Raw genomic sequence first — 24,624 nt, 5'->3', positions numbered from 1 at the left:
TGTGTGAAAATACCATCAAATAAAGCTGACATTCTGTACTGTCGCCTAATATGAAACAGTATCTCAAAAAGAAAATGCTGGAGTATAGAGCCACATTTTTAAAATGTAGCTTCACTGTCCAAATACATACGTAGGGGAGTGTAAAAACCCTTTCCATCAATATGATTCATACTTCTGATATGTTTGGTGTTGAAGAATGAGGAGACAAGGGGTTTCAGATTAGAAAGACTTGAGCTCTTAGTTCCAGTTTATTACAATCAATGGTATTCTAGACAAAGAGAGCAAGGACCAGTCTCAATCCTCAGAACATTCGTATTTGTGTCCCCCAGCATCTTGCAATGCACTGTTTCCTGAAGTACAGCAGAGGAAAGGATTATCCAAACTATAAAATATCTTAGACCTCTCCAACCTCCTACCCTAATACACAGTCCAGCTCTCAGCCACATACAAACAACCCAAACGGTCTGAAAGCTTGTAACTGTCAGGTTAAGATAAAGAGGATACATGGTACGTAAGATATATAATACTTTGTAAACAATACATTGTTCCAGAATATATACTTCCAGAATGTGTGCTTTTATGGTGTGGATTATTTGAGAGATGTCAACAGTAGAAACAGAATTCCAGTTCCATGTTGTCAATGCTGACAGTTACATACCAGTCATACACAGAGCCCCTCTATTTTCTAGATAGAGAAATCTGCTCACACCACAAATACACAAACAGTGTTGTCTGACTCTGTTGAAGAATATGGAGGAAGACATGGATGGGAATGTTGGCTGACAGTTCTATAAATCCAGTGACACAAGACCTGACACCGTTCAGAAAAGGTGTCAAATATGGTCATCAGCAGCAACACATAAAATTGACCTCTGTCATTATGGGTGAGTTTTTGTTTTTATATTTATATCTCAACTTACAGAGGAATGGTAGTGTTAAACCATCATTACCTTGAAAGAAAAAGTGTACCAAACAATGACAGATGCAGAATCCTCCTTCAATTAGAAAAAATAAATGTCACCACAATGTCGTCTTTGATATCAATGATTCAATATTAAATCAGATACACATTTCCCAGTTTATATAAAAGTCTGACGTATAGATGAACGTCTCATTATAACAAACGGTAGCGCATTCATTGCAGGTGACTTGTTCAACTAGTCATTTCAGTTGTCAGGCCAATTGTTACCCTTCCCAGAAAAATTGAGTATCATTGAACCGAACTGAAGGCATAATGGTCACGATTATGCAGATGAGTCAACTGCCATTCACCAAAAAATTGTTTGCTTATAAGAACCTGGGACACCAGAGTGAATTCATATTCAGAGACACAGAGGCAGGGCTAGCTTTGATCAATGGCTTTTGTGAGGAACCCATTTGTGCAACACAGTCTAGTTAGCCATGACCACCAAGTCATGTGAAAGTAAAGAAGAAAAAACATTCATCCCATCTATTAGTTCAGTGGTTCCCAACCCTTTTCGGTTACTGTACCACCAACTGAATTTTGCTCTGCCCGGAGTACACCTGAAGTACCCCATCATGTGCATTTTACCAGTAGGCCTATGGTCTCATGAATATTCTCAAGTACCCCCTGTGGATAGACCAAGTACCCCCAGGGGTCCTAGTACCCCTGGTTAGGAACTACTGTTAGTTTATCTGCTGGGTCAATGCTGCCAATCAGACACCACGCGGGTCAGACAGAGCCAAATCAACAACAGCCTCCAGTTTTCACCATGTGTCAATCCAATTTACAAATAATATAATGTTACAAACATCAGTTCATACCTTGGGTCAACTCTCCAGCAAACTTTAAAAAATAAATAACATTCAAATAAAAAAAAATCTACCTCCAATCCCACAATCTAGGCACAGAAAAATTACAAAGAGTAAAGAGGCTATTTGTGAAGGCAAACAAATAAAATAAAACTGTATTTACATTAAAAGGCTAAGCACCAGGTAAAGTTTAAAATATACATGTTTTCCAGTGTTTCTAGTATTGACATGTATATAAAATCGTTTTAAAAGCATAAAGTCAAGTGGTCCATAGTGAAAATAAAATGTTCTCCATTGCTCCTCTAAGGTCACTTGAGGAGGATATATCCCATTGGAAAAGTTCACTACATTATCATCATACTTGTGATAATATGAAGGAAGAGTAGTGTGCGTGTGTCTGTGTCTGCGCGCGGCAGTGATAGTTGACGTCATAGCTCTTATAATGAGAGAAGTTGATGACGGTGGACACACCACTGGTTGTGTGGACAGGTTTCCTCACTCTGGCTAGTGTCCACCATGCTCCGTGTGCTCCCTCGCTCTCTTTCACAGTCATCATCCTATCCTTTCCCTCCATCTCTCCAGTCTCACATCTAGTTTGGGTAATGACCAGTATCATCTGTTCGCCCCCACCTACATTCTCCGCTCCGACTAGGATGAGTGTTCTCTCCATCCTCTTTCTCTCTCTTCCAGGCCATCCCTTTGTTCTCTCACACAGCCCCTCTCTCTCAGGGGCTGGGGGGGAGCATGGTACTGAGGATGTCGATGAGGTTGTCCAGACCCCACAGGTAGCCATCCTCGTGGTTGCCCTCCATCCAGGGGGTCCGGTGGTCCAGGGTGAGGGGGGCAGGCACGGGCACAGTCTTCCCAAAGTCTATCATCCACACACAGGCCTGCCCCGACGCATCATGCACAAACAGCAGGGAGCTGCCCACCACCTGGGAGAAAACAGGACAGTTGAGTTCAGTATGTCAGTGTGAGTGTTTGTGATTTAAAGCTGCACTACGCAGAAATCGCTCTGCCATTTCTGGCTGCTAAAATTCTAATAGTTCGCCTAATTTCAGTTTATGTGACAAAACAAGCATGTATAGTGCACAGATTCATTGTACCATCTAAACCACTTTGAAATATATTTTCCATAACCAAAAATATTGTATTTTAAGCTGTTTGAAGCTGGTGTACAAAACTGAAAGTAAAAGATGCAAAAACGAAACTTAAGAACGGGAAGCATAGAAATAGCGCACATAGAACAGATCTACTGCTTCTTAGACCTGCTTTCAATGAGGATGACAGATCTATAACTAACATCTCTATGTGAATTTGGTCAGGTAGCCCAAAAAGTTACATATTGCGGCTTTAATAAGGAATTTGAATCATGTTCATATCAATCACATTGAATCATAACCCAGCAAACAGGTTTGTTGAGGGAAAGTACTCATACCGAACATTACTGTAAATATTGTCTTAATTTACCACCAGTAAGTAAAGCAGAGTACTATGGGTATAGATAAGTAGGAAGCAGTATAGGGTGTGAGTGTGTGAGTGTGTGTTACCTCATGTGTTCTAAAGAACTGTGATTTCTCCAGCACGGATCGCAGCTCCTTCAGACGTTGCAGGTAGAGTTTCTACCAGAGAGAGCAGAAGGGGAGACAAACAGTCAAACAGACGGTCAATCTGAAGGGACTGAGTAGGTCCCCCTAGAACTCAAGTTCCCTTATGTGCCACCCGACTAAATGTCCCTCTAGAAACACGTACCAGGATTTGAATGTTCCCATCCACAAAATCTCTCAGGGCCTGCATGACCTGCTCCGTGTGTTTGGTCTTCTTAAAGTTGGTGTTACATGTCCCGTCCGCTCTCTGCACAGCACAAATAACAAACAACAGTATTTAGTCTAATTATTGATGCAGTGAAAATCATTTTTTTTAAATGAAGTAAGCTTTATGTGACATATTTTTGAGTGCGGACAGATCACACCAATTTCCTTGTCTTATTATTGTGACCAGGAACAAGTTATTGGGCACCTACATTTGAAACACTAAAAATTATATTTTGATGCCCAGTTGAACCCAGTGTGCCCCCTGACCTTGATGCCCTCGATGCGGAAGCCAAGGGTGGCAGTGGAGCTGAGGGTCTCTCTCCACTGCATGTATCTGGGCTTCAGGATGCCTTGTTGGGCCCTCTCCTGATCCGTAGGGGCCCCGGGGTCCACGGCCACCATCTTTTCATACATGTCCCTGCGGAGCCGCGGACGCTCCCTGGCCTTCAGTAGCTCCTCCTCCAGGTAAGTCCTGATAGGACAGGGAAGACAGGGTTAGTGGGCCAGTTCATTATCTAACAGCTGAGTTATCTAACACTAGTGATCTCCTCTCCAGCATTGGTCCTGGAGAGCCTCAGGGCGTGCAGGAATTCGTTTTGCTCTGATGAAGGTCGACTGACATTTTGCCTCCAGCGCCTTCCACTAATCGGTTTTGGGTGTGTGGTAGATTCTACCTATACTTTTCCAGCTCAGTACTAAAACACCTAACTCTTCCCCTGGTCTCTCACCTGCTGCCCATCTTGCAATCCATGATGGAGGGAGAGTCAAAGTCAGCCAGGAGGTCGTCCATTAGGTTGTAGTCCTGTTCGTCCCGCTGCACCACGCCGTAGTAGCCAGGGACGTAGGGCCGCAGAGTTTCCCCCATCAGCTTCGACAGGCACAGCTGCTCACACTCACAGTAGCGCTTCAACAAACGCCCATACTCCCCCGCATGGAAGTTACCTACGAGAGAGGAGGGAGGGAGGGGGGAAAGTGAGTGACAGAGGAAAAGAAAGTGAGAAATACTGAGCGAGAGAGCGCGAGTACAGAGAGAGGGTGTGAAAGAAAGAAAGAGGCCAGCAGGGAGAGAAAGAGAGGGAGGGAGAGCGAGCGAGAGAAACAGAGAGAGGGAGAAAGAGAGGGAGAGAGAAACTGAGAGAGTGAAAGGGAGTGGTGTATACCTGCGTGCCCAGCGAGCTGCACCCAGGGATAGCGCTTCTTAAAGGACACGATGAAGGGAGACCAGTGCACCATAGTCTTCAGCTTCTGCCACGGCTTGGTCTGGATGGAGAGAAGCAACAAAATGGGTTACACACCACCAGTCGGCTAAACTAGTGGTTTACACATGGTTGTCCCGACTCATTCCTACTTGGCCACAGCAGAAAACTGGATAGAAATGTTGTCTCGCTTATCAGTGGGTCATAAGACCATTTGAGAGGTTGGTAAAAATGGTGTGAAAACCAATGATCTAAAGACACACAGACATTTATGCAGACTCGACAGGAGGCAGAGCGTGAGAGGTCCTAGCCCGTTTGAGCCAAGGCCAGGTACACAACGTTTCTCACAGCCCTCATTCGCAAAACATTGACCAGAACCATCACACTGGTGCCACAACAACAGAAAACACGCCCCTGGCCTACACAGGAACACTGTGTGAGTGTGTGGGTTTGCTGTGAGTCTGCTTGAGTATCTGTGAATGTGTGTATGTGCAGTGAATGTGTATGTAGAGTTGGTTTATCTTTATTGGAAAAATACAGCAAGGTCACTATGCAAGGGGCTTTGACGCAAGCAAGCAGAGAGGAGAACACAGTATCGATTACACACGTCACTGACTAGGAAATGATAATGTACGTGTGTGGGAAATCACAGGAGGGAGAAAGAGAGCGAACAAGAGCGATAGGGACAGAGAGAGACAGATGGAGAGACAGAAGGAGAGCGTAAAAGGTAGACAAAACGTTTGAGAAAGAGACAACAATAGAAAGAAGAGGGAGGCAGAGGTCCTCATCAAAGGTAATTCAGTGGAAGGACAGGGTATCATAAGCCAGTCTTCTATGATCATTTTCAATCCTCAGACCACGAAAGAATGCATGCCCCACTACACTACAGCCAAGTACAACCAACCAACCCCAGCCAAATGTTTGTCTGTCTGTCTGACTCCACACTCACACATTCTTTCTACTGGACTGCTGTAATTTTGTGTTGAATACAGAGCGAGGAAAGAGTAGTGATAAAAAGACTATTCAGAAAGTATCTCAGAGTAGGAGTGCTGATCTAGGATATGTCCATATAAATCTTATTCATTATTATCTAAAAGGCAAACTGATCCTAAATCAACACTCCTATTCTGAGACGCTTTGTGGATACGGGCCCTGAAGTTGTACTGAATACATGGTAAAGAACAGACACAGAGCAGGCATGTAAGCCTAATAGTCCCGTGGCTGGTCAATGCCAACAGAGACTTCCGAGCTCTAAAGCTCTTTACCAGCTTAACCCAAACATAACCCTTACCTCAGAGCAGATGACACATTCACACTCACAATTTTCAACCTCTCCTCTCCCATTCTGTAATCCCCACATGTTTTAAGATGACCACAATCATCCCTGTTCCTAAGAACTCTAAAGCTTCATGCCACAATGACTACCACCCTGTAGCACTCACTTCTGTAATCATGAATTGCTTTGAGAGGCTGGTTATGGCACACATTAACTCCACCAACCCAGCCACCCTAGACTCACTCAATTTGCATACCGCCCCAACAGATCCATAGATGACGCAATCTCAATTGCTCTCCACACTGCTCTCACCAACCTAGATAAGAGGAATACCTATGTGAGAATGGTGTTCATTGACTGCAGCTCAGCGTTCAACAACATTATCCACTCCAAGCTCGTCACCAAGCTTAGGACTCTGGGTCTGAACACCTCCCTTTGCAACTGGATCCTGGACTTCCTGACGGGCCGAAACCAGGTGGTGAGGGTAGGCAGCATCACCTCCCCCAAGCTGACCCTCAACACAGGGTTCCCCACAGGGGTGTGTTCTTTCTTTAGTGTCTTTTTTTTAGGGTGTAGATCAGCTTTAATATTGCAGATAGATTGTAACTTCCATCAATGTAATTGTCTGCATCACTTCCAATCCCCCATATGTTTTTTTTTCTTGCAAATATATGTGTATATACAGTTGAAGTCAGAAGTTTACATACACTTAGGTTGGAGTCATTAAAACTTGTTTTTCAACCACTCCACACATTTCTTGTTAACAAACTATAGTTTTGGCAAGTCGGTTAGGACATCTACTTTGTGCATGACACAAGTAATTTGTCCAACAATTGTTTACAGACAGATTATTTCACTTATAATTCACTGTATCACAATTCCAGTGGGTCAGAAGTTTACATACACTAAGTTGACTGTGCCTTTAAACAGGCTTTAGAAGTTTCTGATAGGCTAATTGACATCATTTGAGTCAATTGGAGGTGTACCTGTGGATGTATTTCAAGGCCTACCTTCATACTCAGTGCCTCTTTGCTTGACATCATGGGAAAATTAAAATAAATCAGCCAAGACCTCAGAAAAAAATTGTAGACCTCCACAAGTCTGGTTCATCCTTGGGAGCAATTTCCAAATGCCTGAAAGTACCACGTTCATCTGTACAAACAATAGTACGCAAGTATAAACACCATGGGACCACGCAGCCGTCATACCGCTCAGGAAGGAGACGCGTTCTGTCACCTAGAGATGAACGTACTTTAGTGCAAAAAGTGCAAATCAATCCCAGAACAACAGCAAAGGACCTTGTGAAGATGCTGGAGGAAACAGGAACAAATGTATCTATATCCACAGTAAAACGAGTCCTATATAAATCGACATAACCTGAAAGGCTGCTCAGCAAGGAAGAAGCCACTGCTCCAAAACCACCATAAAAAAGCCAGACTATGGTTTGCAACTGCACATGGGGACAAAGATTGTACTTTTTGGAGAAATGTCCTCTGGTCTGATGAAACAAAAATAGAACTGTTTGGCCATAATGACCATCGTTATGTTTGGAGGGAAAAAGGGGGATGCTTGCAAGCCGAAGAACACCATCCCAACCGTGAAGCACAGGGGTGGCAGCATCATGCTGTGGGGGTGCTTTGCTACAGGAGGGACTGGTGCACTTCACAAAATAGATTAACATTTACATTTTAGTCATTTAGCAGACGCTCTTATCCAGAGTGCATACATTTTCATATTGATGGATGGCATCAATTATGTGGATATATTGAAGCAACATCTCAAGACATCAGTCAGGAAGTTAAAGCTTGGTCGCAAATGGGTCTTCCAAATGGACAATGACCCCAAGCATACTTCCAAAGGTGTGGCAAAATGGCTTAAGGACAACAAAGTCAAGGTATTGGAGTGGCCATCACAAAGCCCTGACCTCAATCCTATAGAAAAGTTGTGGGCAGAACTGAAAAACGTGTGCGAGCAAGGAGGCCTACAAACCTGACTCAGTTACACCAGCTCTGTCAGGAGGAATGGGCCAAAATTCACCCAACTTATTGTGGGAAGCTTTTGGAAGGCTTTTGGAAGTTTGACCCAAATTAAACAATTTAAAAGGCAATGCTACCAAATACTAATTGAGTGTATGTAAACTTCTGACCCACTGGGAATGTGATGAAATAAATAAATGCTGAAATAAATCACTCTACTATTATTCTGACATTTCACATTCTTAAAATAAAGTGGTGATCCTAACTGACCTAAAACGGGGAATTTTTACTAGGATTAAAATGTCAGGTATTGTGAAAAACTGAGGTTAAATGTATTTGGCTAAGGTGTATGTAAACTTCCGACTTCAACTGTATATACATACAGTAAGATTGAACCTCTCTCCTTGAAGTTCTTGATGATCCGATAAATGGTTGATGTAGGTGCAATCTTACTAGCAGCAATATCATTGCCTGTGAAACCCTTTTTGTGCAAAGCAATGATGACGGCACGTGTTTCCTTGCAGGTAACCATGGTTAACAGAGGAAGAACAATGATTTCAAGCACCACCCTCCTTTTAAAGCTTCCAGTCTGTTATTCTAACTCAATCAGCATGACAGAGTGATCTCCAGCCTTGTCCTCGTCAACACTCTCACCTGTGTTAACGAGAGAATCACTGACATGATGTCAGCTGGTCCTTTTGTGGCAGGGCTGAAATGCAGTGGAAATGTTTTTTGGGGGGATTAAATTCATTTTCATGGCGAAGAGGGACTTTGCAATTAATTGCAATTCATCTGATCACTCTTCATAACATTCTGGAGTATATGCAAATTGCCATCATAAAAACTGAGGCAGCAGACTTTGCGAAAATTAATATTTGTGTAATTCTCAAAACTTAAATTGAAATTGCAACCAACTTTCTATGGCTTGTTTTAGAAATAGTGATATTTGGGAGATTATTTCCTTTTCAAATAACTGAAAGTGAGAGGTTGTAATCTGAATAAAGGGAAAAGGGCCATTCTTGAACATTGGGTGTGTTCTTAGTCCCTTCCTGTTCTCCCTGTTCACCCACGACTCCAACACCATTATCAAGTTTGCTGACATCACGACAGTGGTAGGCCTGATCACCGGCGACGATGAGTCAGCCTACAGGGAGGAGGTCAGTGACCTGGCAGTGTGGTGCCGGAGCAACAACCTCTAAAAGGTTTGGCATGGGCCCTCAAATCCTGAAAAGGTTCTACAGCTGTACCATTGAGAGCATATTGACTGGCTGCTTCACTGCTTGAAATGGCAATAGCACCGCCCTCGATCGCATGGTGCTACAGAGGGTTGTGCGGACAGCCCAGTACATAACTGGGGCCGAGCTCCCTGCCATCCAGGACCTCTATATCAGGCGATGTGAAAAGAAGGCCCGGCAAATCGGCAAAGAACCCAACCACCCAAGCCATAGACTATTTTCTCTGCAGCAGCATGGCAAGAGGTACCGGTGCATCAAGTCTGACATCAACAGGCTCTTGAACAGCTTCTAGCCCCAAGCATCTTTATTGACCTTTTTTTTCAGAATTTGCACTGTCTATGCACACTCACAGGGCCCTACACACTTACACACACTGTCACTCCAACACACACACACAAACACTCACTCCATCATTTGCTCACTCGCACATAATATACACATACATTTATACTGACTCTACACAACCGCACACCCACTCACATACAAACTGCTGCTACTCTGTTTATCTTACATCCTGTTGCCTAGTCACCTTACGCCAATACATATCTACCTCCATCACTCCAGCATCCCTGCACATGTAAATATGGTATCGGAACTGACCTTTTAAATATTTCCTGTATATTAGTTGCTTACTTACTTACTTACTTTATTGTGTATTTCATATTTCTTATTCTTATTTCTTGTGTTTTTGTTTTAATAATACATTGTTATTAGTTATAGCATTGTTTTGAGTTTGCAAGAAAGGCATTTCACTGTACTTGTGCATTTGACATTAAAACTTGAAACTTGCAGACATGCCAGATTGAAAACATTGCAAAATGAAGACAAAGCCCCTTCCTTTCGAGACAGAAGGAAAAGTGCAAAGAGGCAGAGGTAAATGTGACAGGTGAGCGATGAGCTAACTCCAAGGTAGCACAGCACTAATCTGCAGGGGGCTTTCAGCTAAATCAATCACTTTGTCTATCATTCTCGCTCTCTGTCCCTCTCTGAGCTGAGCATTGGGTGATGGGTGTCACTCCAGGGGGTCTGGAGAGGAATGGGTAAGCAAAGCAGAGCTATACCCCTTCTAAACGGCTACCGTCTCCTCTTTCACTCCTCTCTCATCCACTCGTTTATCTCCCACTCACTCGCTCTCCAGCAGTTCAGCCCAGACAGCTTAATGAATGGCCAGGGGGAGGTCAGACGTAACTCAATCCCCTCTATTAGATTTCACCCCCTCCTCCCATCTCCACCTCCATTATTACCTGACCTGAATGACCCTGGAGAGGAGAATGATGATACGGAGTCTCTCACTTGATCTTCTTTCTCCTTCCCTCACTCTTGCCCAAACTTTGCCCTTACTTCTTCTTTTCGTAATCCCCATACTTTTCCCTTCCTCACAGTATCACTCCCTCTCTCCTGCCTTCACGCATTGCTTCCCGCTGTCATCCTTATCCCCCTCTATATTCCTACCTCTCCTCCACTATTAACAGCAGGGCTCTGTCCCTTTGCTCCCTCCCTCCCCCTTTCCTTCCCTTCATCCTACACTACACTCTTGGAATGCTGGGAATGTGTCTGGCCCCTGTCAATGATAGCAGCCATGAAACACACACACGTCAGCAGTGACATTCTGGACGTCAGTGCGGTCTGCAAGAGGAACACAAAAGCTCTGTTCATGAGGTCAAAAACTAACAGTTGTGAAACTCTGACCTACTGAGCTACAGCCCTGATGTCTATTCAGACAGCAACCATCATCATAAATCCCCCTGGCTTACCACCGCCTTAGCCCAGATAGAAACATCAACTCAGAGCACCTTATTAACACCCACGACATGATTACAGCTTTTCATAATAAAGACAGATCCTAGGTGTCACAAACCTGGTCAAATAAAGATACAATCAGATCTTGTGTTGGACCTAATGACCCAATACACACCTGACCCAGCCTACAGACCCGTCCATATTGGCTAATGCAAAAGCAGATATATTTCTCTCTGTAGAAGGATTATCTACAGTGAGGGAAAAAAGTATTTGATCCCCTGCTGATTTTGTATGTTTGCCCACTGACAAAGAAATGATCCGTCTATAATTTTAATGGTAGGTTTATTTGAACAGTGAGAGACAGAATAACAACAAAAAAATCCAGAAAAACGCATGTCAAAAATGTTATAAATTGATTTGCATTTTAATGAGGGAAAGAAGTATTTGACCCCCTCTCAATCAGAAAGATTTCTGGCTCCCAGGTGTCTTTTATACAGGTAACGAGCTGAGATTAGGAGCACACTCTTAAAGGGAGTGCTTCTAATCTCAGTTTGTTACCTGTATAAAAGACACCTGTCCACAGAAGCAATCAATCAGATTCCAAAGTCTCCACCATGGCCAAGACCAAAGAGCTCTCCAAGGATGTCAGGGACAAGATTGTAGACCTACGCAAGGCTGGAATGGGCTACAAGACCATCGCCAAGCAGCTTGGTGAGAAGGTGACAACAGTTGGTGCGATTATTCGCAAATGGAAGAAACACAAAATCACTGTCAATCTCCCTCGGCCTGGGGCTCCATGCAAGATCTCACCTCGTGGAGTTGCAATGATTATGAGAACGGTGAGGAATCAGCCCAGAACTACACGGGAGGACCTTGTCAATGATCTCAAGGCAGCTGGGACCATAATCACCAAGAAAACAATTGGTAACACACTACGCCGTGAAGGACTGAAATCCTGCAGCACCCGCAAGGTCCCCCTGCTCAAGAAAGCACATATACAGGGCCGTCTGAAGTTTGCCAATGAACATCTGAATGATTCAGAGGAGAACTGGGTGAAAGTGTTGTGGTCAGATGAGACCAAAATGGAGCTCTTCGGCATCACCTCAACTCACCATATTTGGAGGAGGAGGAATGCTGCCTATGACCCCAAGAACACCATCCCCACCGTCAAACATGGAGGTGGAAACATTATGCTTTGGGGGTGTTTTTCTGCTAAGTGGACAGGACAACTTCACCGCATCAAAGGGACGATGGACGGGGCCATGTACCATCAAATCTTGGGTGAGAACCTCCTTCCCTCAGCCAGGGCATTGAAAATGGGTCGTGGATGTGTATTCCAGCATGACAATGACCCAAAACACACGGCCAAGGCAACAAAGGAGTGGCTCAAGAAGAAGCACATTAAGGTCCTGGAGTAGTCTAGCCAGTCTCCAGACCTTAATCCCATAGAAAATCTGTGGAGGGAGCTGAAGGTTCGAGTTGCCAAACGTCAGCCTCGAAACCTTAATGACTTGGAGAAGATCTGCAAAGAGGAGTGGGACAAAATCCCTCCTGAGATGTGTGCAAACCTGGTGGCCAACTCCAAGAAACGTCTGACCTCTGTGATATCCAACAAGGGTTTTGCCACCAAGTACTAAGTCATGTTTTGCAGAGGGGTCAAATACTTATTTCCCTCATTAAAATGCAAATCAATTTATAACATTTTTGACATGCGTTTTTCTGGATTTTGTTGTTGTTATTCTGTCTCTCACTGTTCAAATAAACCTACCATTAAAATTATAGACTGATCATGTCTTTGTCAGTGGGCAAACGTACAAAATCAGATACATCAAATACTTTTTTCCCCTCACTGTAACTCACCTGTCCAGACCTGCCTCAACTAGAGAGGACAGGGTATGTAGCAGCACCTACACACATACCTGTGTGGATCAGCACAGAGAGAGGAGAGACTGTTTACCTGCCCACCTCATATCTAATCCTAGAGAGAAAGACAGCCTTATATACTGGATGTACACCAGGGGCGCATTCAGCAGGACGCAACATTTTGGAATGTTCAGATATAAATATGCTATGTAGAACAAACATGCCTCTCTGACAAGTAGAATAAGGAATCACGTCGGCTCTATTCGTGGCATTTTTATTTGCAAAGTTTGACAATGTGGTCCTGACTACATCCATGCCCACAAGGACAAGGACAGTCTTCACCTGTCCACACCTAAGTATATTATATCTATGACTATAGAAGACCAGTGTCATCTGACCACCTCCTAGCTATACTATACTTAAGCAATAAGGCCGGGGGTGTGTGGTATATGGCCAATATACCACGGCTAAGGGCTGTTCAGCCGACTCAACGCGGAGTGCCTGGATACAGCACTTAGCCGGGGTATGTTGGCCATATATCACAAACCCAGAGGTGCCTTATTGCTGTTATATTGCTATTTTGTCATACCTGTGGTATACGGTCTGATATACCACGGCTTTCAGCCAATCAGCATTCAGGGCTCAAACCACCCAGTTTATAATGTACTGTATCTAAGCCTGCCCTCACCTGTTGACATCCATCTCCATCTCAGCTCTTCCCAACAGTATATCTAATCTAGTATGTCTAATCTGTTTGTCTCGGTCTCGGTCTCATCTCTTGGCAGACGGAGCAGTAGTGTAGCAGCAGACCGACACAGAGAGGAGGTGAGAGCGTAGCCAGTCCCACACACTCCGCACCATCAGCACAGGGTCTCCAAACGTGACCTCCACGTGCATCCGGCGCTCCATCAGACTGTCCCTCAGTTAGCCTAGCGGGGTTAGCATTTAGCCTTGCCCCTCTCTGTATGTCACTCTGTTAGCCTAGCATGAGCATTTAGCCCTACCATTTAGCTACAGCCCGTCGATCTGTCCCTCAGTTAGCCCTGCAGCATTAGCAATCAGCCAATGTAATTGCCTGGCTTTGTTAACTTGTGTTTTCTGGTGAACATCCCCTCTTGTATGAGGTCACACTATAATCCCTCTCCCACTGAGCCCTCCCTCTCCCTCTCTCTCTCTCTCTCTCTCTCTGCTTTCGTTTTAACACCAACTCATCATCTCTGTCCTCTCAGCAGCATTTTGTCACTCCTCTCTTACTGTACCACCGTCTCCCTACCTGATATTCTATCTCCCTGGTGTTCTCTTCTCCCTCCCTCCCCATCTCGTGCTCGCTCTTTAACTCGTCACTCTCCCTCCTCTCACTAATCTGTCACTTCCCTCTCCCCAGGTTTATTATGACCTCTGCCTCCCACTGTCAATTTTCCCTCTCCAAGTTTCTTTCCCCTCTCTCACACCAACTGTCTTTCGATTTCAGAGTCCTCCACTCTTCCTCTCACAATCTGCTTATAGTAGTCTCTCCCCCTCTCTAATCCCTCCAGCAGCCTGTCCTGAGCCTGTGTCCTCAGAAAGCCAGAGTCCCCAGTGACAAACATGACTGTAATACCCAGAGAGAAATGGCCTCTTTACTCTACACTACTTTGACGACACATACTAGTCCCAGGTAATATACTTCTATAGTGTAAAGAGGGATCTCGATTCAAAATCTCTCTGAGAGATGTCTCCTACAATAGCTCTGGAGATAGTGTGGGAGACATCTACCCCACATACCCCTGAGTAGTGTAAAGAGAATGGCTCTTCCCAACCACATGTTCCTGCAAGAAGGACCTTAATACCAGCAGACAGCATTTTTGCTCTGTTAGCTAAATTGAAATATCCACACATGTTTTACTAATGTAAATCCAGAGACAGACAGACAGAAAAGAGAGAGAAAGAGAGAGAGCAATAGTGGGGCAAAGGCACAAGTGTGTGAGTATGATGCTAAATACATCTACCTAACGTAGCCAATTCTGTTTTGTGGGAGTCATCATGCTGGAGCCAAAGTGAATTACTAGATTAGATATTCAGAGGAGGAAAATAACATTTCTAAATACCACTAAGCACAGTTTTGCTCTCTCTCTCGTTTGTATTGATTCTATGGAACCCAGGACTCCTTGGAAAACAGTGGCAATTGTTACTGAGTGGACTATCCTGACTAAATAAAGAAAAATTGAAATCCACTAGAGTACTCCCCAATAGCTCCTTCTAAACCCTTCCTCCGCTGTCCTGTTTCTCTTTGTCCCTCTGAGAAATTCCTCAAACATACAGTATGTAAGCCCAGAGAGAAATAGAGACAGAGAGTGAGAGCGAGAGTCAAACACAGGTATGTAGCTGTTATGAATAGCTTTTGATTTATAAAGGGGGTACTCCCTGTTTTAGTGCTCACAACACCAGTGGGTCCCTGCTGTTGTCTTTAAAGACGTCCAACAATTTATTTTACTTTTACTGTTGAAAAGCGATATCCCACGTATAAATACAGTAAAGTACACACACTAAAGGGTAAAAAAAATGTTGCGCAAAATAGTTTTTTTTTTTTGACAACTGCAAACTTCAAGGAGTAGGCCATTCAAGAAGTTGGTCTGATCGGAATCTGTGATGCCAGATTGATGGCCTTCCCCCTTGCTTGAGGAACAACAGAGAACAAATGAGGAAGAAAAAAACCACACACACACACTTGTGCTATGTCATTACTTACCTGGACCACCTACTGAGATGTGCCTTCTGTTAAGTAAATCTTGGGATATCGCTTTTCAACAGGAAAAGTTCAAAAATCGCTGGAGGACGTCTTACTTTTAGGTGTGATGCTGCTCCTCTGTAGCTCAATTGGTAGAGCATGGCGCTTGTAACGCCATGGTAGTGGGTTCGATCCCCGGGACCACCCATACGTAAAAATGTATGCACACATGACTGTAAGTCGCTTTGGATAAAAGCGTCTGCTAAATGGCATATTATTATTATTATTATTATTTTTCAGGCCTGGTTTACATGTAAACCAAATCCCCTCCCTTCTGCTCTCTTTGGCATTAGCAGCACAGCTCAACCACAACCCAGTTAACATAAAAAACAGAAGGCTGATACAAATGTGTGTTTTAATGCTTTTGTGAACACTTACAAGTATGGGTGAGTGTTTGTATGTGTATGCAGGTTTGAGTACGGCAACTTTGCGATTGTGAGTTGCATAATGTGAGTTTGTGTTCGAGTTGGTTCTTGTGTGTGCACATGGAGTATGTGCTGTATGCACTGTATGAGCCTGTATGTGTTGTGGGGTATATTGTAGAGTGTATGTGCATGTGTGTGTGTAGGGATAGTACTTTATCACTACTCCTCCACTTATCTATATTTTCCTCTGCGTTCTGTTCCACTGCCTGTGTATCAGGGGAAAACCTTATGCCGTGCTGCAAGGCTAAACAGGGGGGGGGAGATAGTGTCAGAGAAATGAAGGGATGATGCAGACAGAAAGAGAGACTATGAAAATGTTAAAAGTCATTTGAAAAATGTAAGCCGTTACATTCAAAATACAGACCAGAGAGAGAGAGGGAGGGAGAGAAAATGAAAAAAAAATAGAAACTGCACCATATTTGGCAATGAGGTCGCCTAGCAACGCAACTGCCTTCAGCCCAATTTTCCATGACACACTGAGCTGTGAATGCAAGATGGCAGAGTGTGTAGTGTGTGAGTGCGTGCCTTAAACTCTGAATATGCATAGTGTGAGCAGGCAAGTATCTACTATGTACGTCATTGAGCAAAGTGTAACAACTGGTTTGGCCACACTTTGAAAGCATATGGTAAGCCAATAACAACCAAGGCCCTAATATTACCACAACACTCCCCTCAGTGCTACCGTATCACACCAGCTAGATCCAAAATGGATGCCCAGTACAGTCACTCACTCCTTGGTATTTCACTATGTTCCAGATATTCAATCATAACAGTAGCGTGGGATCTATAACATGGGAACTGCTGACATACCCCCTTTCATCCAGACTACATTCATACATTAACAAGGATGACACATACACAGATATGGAAATATCTGGACCCACAGAAGATAAAGAAAGAGAGAGCAAGACAAGAGATAAAGCAAATGTCTGAGGAAAAGAGAGAGCAAGACAAAGTAGGATGAACGTGAGCAAGGGAGAGAGCTATGGCTAAGTGCTGAATTCAGGATGTTTGGGTACATTTTCTTAAGGCTCACTCTCTCCACACATTGACTCACACACACAGCATAGAAACCCACTGGAGCACACACACAATGTGAGAGTGAGTTTACACATCAATGTCACCTAAATAGATCAGTCATTATGTATTATTTGGAAGACCATCTCCATCTCAGAGACATGAAGAAATTAGGACTGAACAGATGTTCTCCTGAAGTAGTTTCTCTCATAAACAAAGACACATTGATTACAACATTGACTCTGCACTCAGAGAGAGACAGAAAGTAACAGGGAGAGAGAGAAAGTATGTGTGTGTTGGTGATATGTAACATGTAGAAATTCTAGTATTTCCACACAGTCTCTCTCAGTGGTGACTTCAAGGATTCACACCATTCCTGTTCAGGAAGAGAGCTTGCCTGCGTTTCAATTGGTCAATTTCCAGGAAAGACATCCTGTTTTTGAGCTCATGTCATTCCAAGCATTTCTGGTCAGGGCGCATCAAAGACCTCTGACTGGGGAGGGAAACATCATCATTTACCACTGTAAAAGGTTAGAGCTGGATCATACATTGGACAAAACAAGAACAACTTGGGGTTCAGCAAATGACCCCGTGTTTATCAAGCCAAGCTCATTAGTGACAATCATAGCTAACGGTCATAGTGGTTGGGGTCATGGGTAAAGAGTCACTCAGAAGTCAAAGATTCACCGATCACCAATAAAGGCCCTATTTATTGGCTTAGGTGTATTATGAAAGAGACACCAAAAGTTCACCTAGCCCTCTGATAGGCCAGCTGAGTTCCATCATATTGTTTACACCCAACTGATCAAATAAAATTGTATTTGCCACATGCGCCGAATACAACAGGTGTAGTAGACCTTACAGTGAAATGCTTACTTACAAGCCCTTAACCAACAATGCAGTTTTTAAGAAAAGAAAGAACAAAAAAAAGTGTTAAGTCAAAAATAGATAAGTAAAAAATTAAAAATAGCAAATAATTAAAGAGCAGCAGTAAAATAAAATAACAGTAGGGAGGCTATATACAGGGGGTACCGGTACAGAGTCAATGTGCGGGGGCACCAGTTAGATTCTTTCTGATCTATGGGTAAATACAATTGCACTCCAAACTCCTTCAGGCTAAAACGTCATATGCGGCAAGGGTGAAATATTTGACCCTTGACACAGCCATTAACCTAATATTCACCACACACCCTGTGGTAGGAGCACAGGGGCTTGGCGGCTTTGTGTATGTGACGTGAGTGAGATACAGAGACGTTTTCTAGGAGTAGATCTGACACAAACACTGACATCGAGAATTGTTAATTCCTCAGTCTCCAAGGTGTGTTTTTGAGTGTGTGTGTGTGTGCTATTGACATGGAGTCTGTAAGTAAACAACAATGGGGTTGTGGTACTGGAACATGCATTATCAGTGAATGTCTGCTCTGCGCATTATGGTATCATTTCAATCATAGTGCATCTCTTCTGCATAAATGAAAAAATATTTTGCCTTATATCAATAGCATGAGAGCATAGAGTAAGCTACAACTGTACCGTGGAAGTGTGTGTGTACAGAAAGTAGTCTAATAAAAAGCATGAGCTGGCATACACCCAGATACATTATTTTGTGTAGAGGTGCAGACTAATGGCGAATATACTGCAAGCTATACAAATAAATAAAGAGAATTTACCCAATAAATTACTGGGAGTTTATATAGAGAGTATGCAACACTATTTGTGTACAGAAAGTAAATAGGCCTATGTGTGTTTAAGTATGAGCCCATCTATGGCACTTCTAGTCAACATTTAGGACCGATTATAGCCAAGGAGTTTAACATAATACTACTGGGTGTTTTTGTATGCAACTTCATACAGAAGAAAAACACTCTAGTCAGCAGACCTCCACCACATTTTACGCACAGTAAAAAATAAAAGTATGGCACACTTACCCCCATGCCTTCGTCGGGGCTGCCCAGCGTGTTGCATATGACTGGGGACAGGCTGGACTCGATGTCGCTGCCGGTGAAGTCATCCTCCGACTCCTCAAAGGACGAGGCGGAGGACAAGCAGCCGGCGGAGGACGAGTTGGAGAGCTTTCGGCGAAAGCGCATTAGCGCAGGGGAGCCTCCGCAGCCACTGTCCGAGCAGGGAGATTCATCATCGGCGTGTGGGTCCAGCGATGATCCACCGACTCCGAGTCCCATGGTCCTTGGATCTAGTGTTTCCTTGGTCCAACTGGGGCTTGGATCTCTGGTTATAATAAGCTTTGGGATAGTACCGGGGAAACTTTGGCTACCTAGTGGACTTTGGACCTGTTTTGGAGAGTTGGTCGAGGGGTCCTCCTGGTTCCCCGACTCAACGGGACAACTGTTTTGGTCATTTTTCCTGTCAGCTTCGGGGTCACAAGAAGCACTGAGAAAGTTAGATTTGGTCATTTCTACCTCTGTGTGGGGTATATCATACCCTATCGGTTCTGACACGCCACTTGTCAGAGGTTCGTCCAAACGCAAGGTCAGTGATGCCAGAGCCTCTCTTAAATTCTCCTCGCCAGATGTGCGCCAATGGACTGAACCATCCCTTGCTACAGCCCCCGATACTGCCCTGACCTCAGAGGCAACCCCACCCTGTTTATCAAATCCGAATGGCTTGTTTTCCATGGCCCTAGCCGGGGCATTCCGGACATGCTCCTCTCCCGTTGTTTCTGGGCCGCTGCGCTGCGTAACTGCGCAGGCGGTTCTGTCGAATCCTCTGGCCCGTGTATCCAAGCCCGTCGCATCGAAGGACGAGTCGGCCGCTCCCTTGTTCACAGCGTCACCATCGAGAGCCTGAATCTTTTCATAATGAATTCCAGATGGGTATTCGGCGACCGGGGTGGTGTGGTCCACTACCTTCGACTCTATCTGGCCTCTCAACAACTTCCCTTGCCCGTGACAACGAAGGGTTTCCGAATTTCCAGATCCGATTACCAGCCGTACCTCTGGCAACTGCTTCGTTTTTATTAGATTCCTGTAAAACCGGTCACCCCTTCGCTCCTCACTGGTAAATCTGCGGATAGGGAGTCGTTTGGCTGTTTCAGTTGGTTTCCATTTCGCTTTGCCTGGAGCGGTGGTGGAGCACGAGAGACCAGAGCGCGTTTGACCCATTCTGTACACTGTAGTAGTAGCGCACAAGTCACACCTTCCAAGATGTTTCCAATTTGAAACAAAGTAACACGTGAGTCACGTGCTCCACTCATTCTTGCCAATGATGAATGACAACTAGAGGAACATGTTTGAATGTTCCATATCTGCAAGAAAAAATATGAAAACAGTTTTAGAACATTTTGCAAAAACACTTCATATAGGCTAGTGTAATGCTTTCCATTTGGTCTTGTCTATGTCATACTGCAATAAACAACTCCAAACAACGTCATAAGGTACACCATTTAGCTTTCATTAAAGAGATAAGAGTGAAATGTATGCGTCTGGGTGGAGGGAGAACACAAATCAATTTGGTTGTAAAACAGGAACGCTTTTATGTATTTGATTGTGCCTTTTGAGGCCAATAACATTGCTTTGCTCATGTTTCTTGCCTCGAGATTGTTGCCTCAAGTCTGTTTTGTTTGGCTTGAGATTGATGGTTTAGGCCAGAGCACAGAGCCCTACGCTACGAATCAGGGTTGAAGAGTTAAAGCCAATTTATGCTTGATCCGAAAATGTGGTCGCAGGATTCGCATGGAGGGTGTGATGCAATTGCGGAGACTCCAGAGGCATGTAGAGGCCAAATCAAGCTCCATCCAGCATCGGTGTGTGCCTCTCAAATTGTGTAGCTGTATAGCTCCACAATGACATAATTGGTTGACGATAAGTGGGTGCGTGAGTTCTTGTATAAACACAAACTCACTTCCTTGACAATTTCCTTCACAACAGCTCTGCTCTGGGAGTAAAAAGTATGTTTGCTCTGACTTCTGTGGAAGCCACATTGCAGTAAATGCTGTACTGCCACCACAGATGGTATGGATGATTTTCTAGTACATATGTTGTAGAATGAAACACCTATATGCCTTAAATGCTTATGGATTAAGAACCAATTAAAGGGTTAAAACAGAGCAGAGACATTTCTTTAGTGCAAACGCTGTGCTTCTGATAACTCCCTGCAGCTGATCTGGGTATGTCAATGACATGTGATGGAGATAAAACTTCTCGTGGTAGCTGTGTGGAGATTGGAGTAACAATGGAACTGGTGTTATCACATGTTTGTGCTTATGACCTGACACATAGCCACATGCACATCATCTCAAAGGCCAGGGAGGATGGCTGTTGGTAAATGCTTAAATATATGTGGTTGAGAATGGGTTACGGATGACATGTTTAAACCATGTTTAATGAAAGGATTAATGTGTAATGAAAGGATAAGGGTAAAACAGAATGAACATGATTGATACTTTGTACTCCAGATGCATGTCTGGATAGTGAATATAGTCAATACAGAGTGTGATTGTTCTTTAACGTATGTATGTATATAATTTTTTGAGTCACGCCACTAATAAGAGACAGAAGCCTCACTTAGAGAAATGCACGTAGCCTTGTGAGTAGCCAACATGTGACACTGAAAGATGTTATTCATTTACATAGAGAGGAGTAACTATGTACAGTGGGGGGAAAAAAGTATTTAGTCAGCCACCAATTGTGCAAGTTCTCCCACTTAAAAAGATGAGAGGCCTGTAATTTTCATCATAGGTACACGTCAACTATGACAGACAAAATGAGAAAAGAAAATCCAGAAAATCACATTGTAGGATTTTTTATGAATTTATTTACAAATTATGGTGGAAAATAAGTATTTGGTCAATAACAAACGTTTCTCAATACTTTGTTATATACCCTTTGTTGGCAATGACACAGGTCAAACGTTTGCTGTAAGTCTTCACAAGGTTTTCACACACTGTTTCTGGTATTTTGGCCCATTCCTCCATGCAGATCTCCTCTAGAGCAGTGATGTTTTGGGGCTGTCGCTGGGCAACACAGACTTTCAACTCCCTCCAAAGATTTTCTATGGGGTTGAGATCTGGAGACTGGCTAGGCCACTCCAGGACCTTGAAATGCTTCTTACGAAGCCACTCCTTCGTTGCCCGGGCGGTGTGTTTGGGATCATTGTCATGCTGAAAGACCCAGCCACGTTTCATCTTCAATGCCCTTGCTGATGGAAGGAGGTTTTCACTCAAAATCTCACGATACATGGCCCCATTCATTCTTTCCTTTACACGGATCAGTCGTCCTGGTCCCTTTGCAGAAAAACAGCCCCAAAGCATGATGTTTCCACCCCCATGCTTCACAGTAGGTATGGTGTTCTTTGGATGCAACTCAGCATTCTTTGTCCTCCAAACACGACGAGTTGAGTTTTTACCAAAAAGTTCTATTTTTGGTTTCATCTGACCATATGACATTCTCCCAATCCTCTTCTGGATCATCCAAATGCACTCTAACAATCTTCAGACGGGCCTGGACATGTACTGGCTTAAGCAGGGGGACACGTCTGGCACTGCAGGATTTGAGTCCCTGGCGGCGTAGTGTTACTGATGGTAGGCTTTGTTACTTTGGTCCCAGCTCTCTGCAGGTCATTCACTAGGTCCCCCCGTGTGGTTCTGGGATTTTTGCTCACCGTTCTTGTGATCATTTTGACCCCACGGGGTGAGATCTTGCGTGGAGCCCCAGATCGAGGGAGATTATCAGTGGTCTTGAATGTCTTCCATTTCCTAATAATTGCTCCCACAGTTGATTTCTTCAAACCAAGCTGCTTACCTATTGCAGATTCAGTCTTCCCAGCCTGGTGCAGGTCTACAATTTTGTTTCTGGTGTCCTTTGACAGCTCTTTGGTCTTGGCCATAGTGGAGTTTGGAGTGTGACTGTTTGAGGTTGTGGACAGGTGTCTTTTATACTGATAACAAGTTCAAACAGGTGCCATTAATACAGGTAACGAGTGGAGGACAGAGGAGCCTCTTAAAGAAGAAGTTACAGGTCTGTGAGAGCCAGAAATCTTGCTTGTTTGTAGGTGACCAAATACTTATTTTCCACCATAATTTGCAAATAAATTTATTAAAAATCCTACAATGTGATTTTCTGGATTTTTTTTTCTCAATTTGTCTGTCATAGTTGACGTGTACCTATGATGAAAATTACAGGCCTCTCATCTTTTTAAGTGGGAGAACTTGCACAATTGGTGACTGACTAAATACTTTTTTCCCCCACTGTATGTTGTATAAGCTTGACTATGCATTTGTGTCTGTATAAAAGGAGAGTCATGGCAAGCAGCTACTCCATGGACCAGCTCAGCTTTCGTTGCTTCGTGTAATAAAAGTCTATCTTGATTCAACAAAAACTCTGGAAGAACTTTTGATTGTTAACAAGTATAGTGATAATTATCCACGACAATGGCAGATTGACCATGCAAAACCTTTAACTGAGATAACTTTGGTCAATTCTTGAGTTCAACTCGGGGGAACCAGTACCATGAAAGTGGCTCACCTTTTAGCCAGGCACATTTCTATGGCAACGAATCCTTCAGAACTAACCTGCTCCAGGGCAGGCTAACTTGATTTATCCTGAATGAAGAGACTGAGCCACAAGTTGAGGACCAATGAAATCAGATTCCCTCCCTCTCGCAAAGATTGCGTCATCATTCCCTTCATTTGAGGAAGATGACTGATTCAATATTTTATTAATCAAATGTTTTTTTGTGTGTAAAACCTTTTTTTAAATGTTAAAATACCTATCACATTACACATTTAAATATGACAATGCATTTGAACCTTCACACACAGTAGAACTTCTGTATGGAAATTCAATTATTTTATTGATAGGAGTGGGGGGAAAAGGTGCTCTTGCACTGATAAGCACACCAAAGTACACCGAAGACGGCATTAACTATTAGTAATAAAATAAAGACTGCACTTCTAAAAGCCTATTTCACACCATTGCTAAATTTACCTAAACTTGTCTTTCATTTAGATTTCGGCACAAATTAAAATGTGGCACTGGGCACTGGATTGATGTTTCAGCATTGTTTCAGCACGTGAAGTTACAAGCCTGCTAGAGTAAGCGCCAGGTGGATGAGCAATATCCTCCACTATAGGACAGATGTGAGCTGGAATGTGAAGCTAATTTAAGCTGGCTAACTTTAGAAAACCCTGAGTAGATCTAGCTTGCTTCATAGTATACCACTCTGGTCTAGGCCTTCCTAAAGCAGAGAGGAAGAGGCGAAGTGAGAGGGTTTACTCCTCCCAAAATCTGTCCACATTAAGCAGATCATTCATTATAATAATATGCCATTTAGCAGACGCTTTTATCCAAAGCGACTTACAGTCATGTGTGCATACATTTTAACGTATGGGTGGTCCCGGGGATCAAACCCACTACCCTGGCGTTACAAGCGCCATGCTCTACCAATTGAGCTACAGAGGACCACGTTATGAGGCAAGTGAGGAGTTTTTGTATGGGGGGCAATGAGAGTGTCGAATGCAGTCAAGATATACAAATATATTGCTATTTTGATACCTAAGGCTTATTTGATCTAGTAGAAGTTTCGTAA

The 24,624-nt window shown here is 43.6% G+C and overlaps 1 protein-coding gene across 1 annotated transcript; it reads right to left on the bottom strand.

Moving 5' to 3' along the window:
* Positions 1 to 1,563: 1,563 nt before the first annotated feature.
* LOC121560626 lies at positions 1,564 to 20,631 on the bottom strand. The gene is made up of 7 exons (XM_041873567.2): positions 19,008 to 20,631; positions 4,748 to 4,847; positions 4,316 to 4,529; positions 3,855 to 4,059; positions 3,526 to 3,627; positions 3,324 to 3,395; positions 1,564 to 2,708 (listed from the first exon to the last, which is right to left on the bottom strand). The coding sequence occupies exons 1-7, from the start codon at positions 20,199 to 20,201 to the stop codon at positions 2,499 to 2,501; spliced, it is 2,097 nt and encodes a 698-aa protein (XP_041729501.1). The 5' UTR covers positions 20,202 to 20,631; the 3' UTR covers positions 1,564 to 2,498.
* Between the last annotated feature and the right edge of the window lie 3,993 nt (positions 20,632 to 24,624).

Source organism: Coregonus clupeaformis, chromosome 5 (genome assembly GCF_020615455.1).
Source record: "Coregonus clupeaformis isolate EN_2021a chromosome 5, ASM2061545v1, whole genome shotgun sequence".
In the NCBI taxonomy this organism is placed as follows: Eukaryota; Metazoa; Chordata; class Actinopteri; order Salmoniformes; family Salmonidae; genus Coregonus; species Coregonus clupeaformis.
The sequence above is the reverse complement of the archived record's forward strand: the minus strand, read 5'-3'. Positions and strand labels throughout refer to the sequence as shown.

What these genes read in the sequence shown, in the direction of transcription:
- LOC121560626 (XM_041873567.2), bottom strand. Translation starts at nt 20,201, where the DNA reads ATGGGTCAAACGCGCTCTGGTCTCTCGTGCTCCACCACCGCTCCAGGC. An exon ending in ATGGGAACATTCAAATCCTG is followed by an intron (nt 3,396 to 3,525) that starts GTACGTGTTTCT and finishes TCTCTCTGGTAG; the next exon opens with AAACTCTACCTGCAACGTCT. An exon ending in AGTTCTTTAGAACACATGAG is followed by an intron (nt 2,709 to 3,323) that starts GTAACACACACT and finishes GTTTTCTCCCAG; the next exon opens with GTGGTGGGCAGCTCCCTGCT.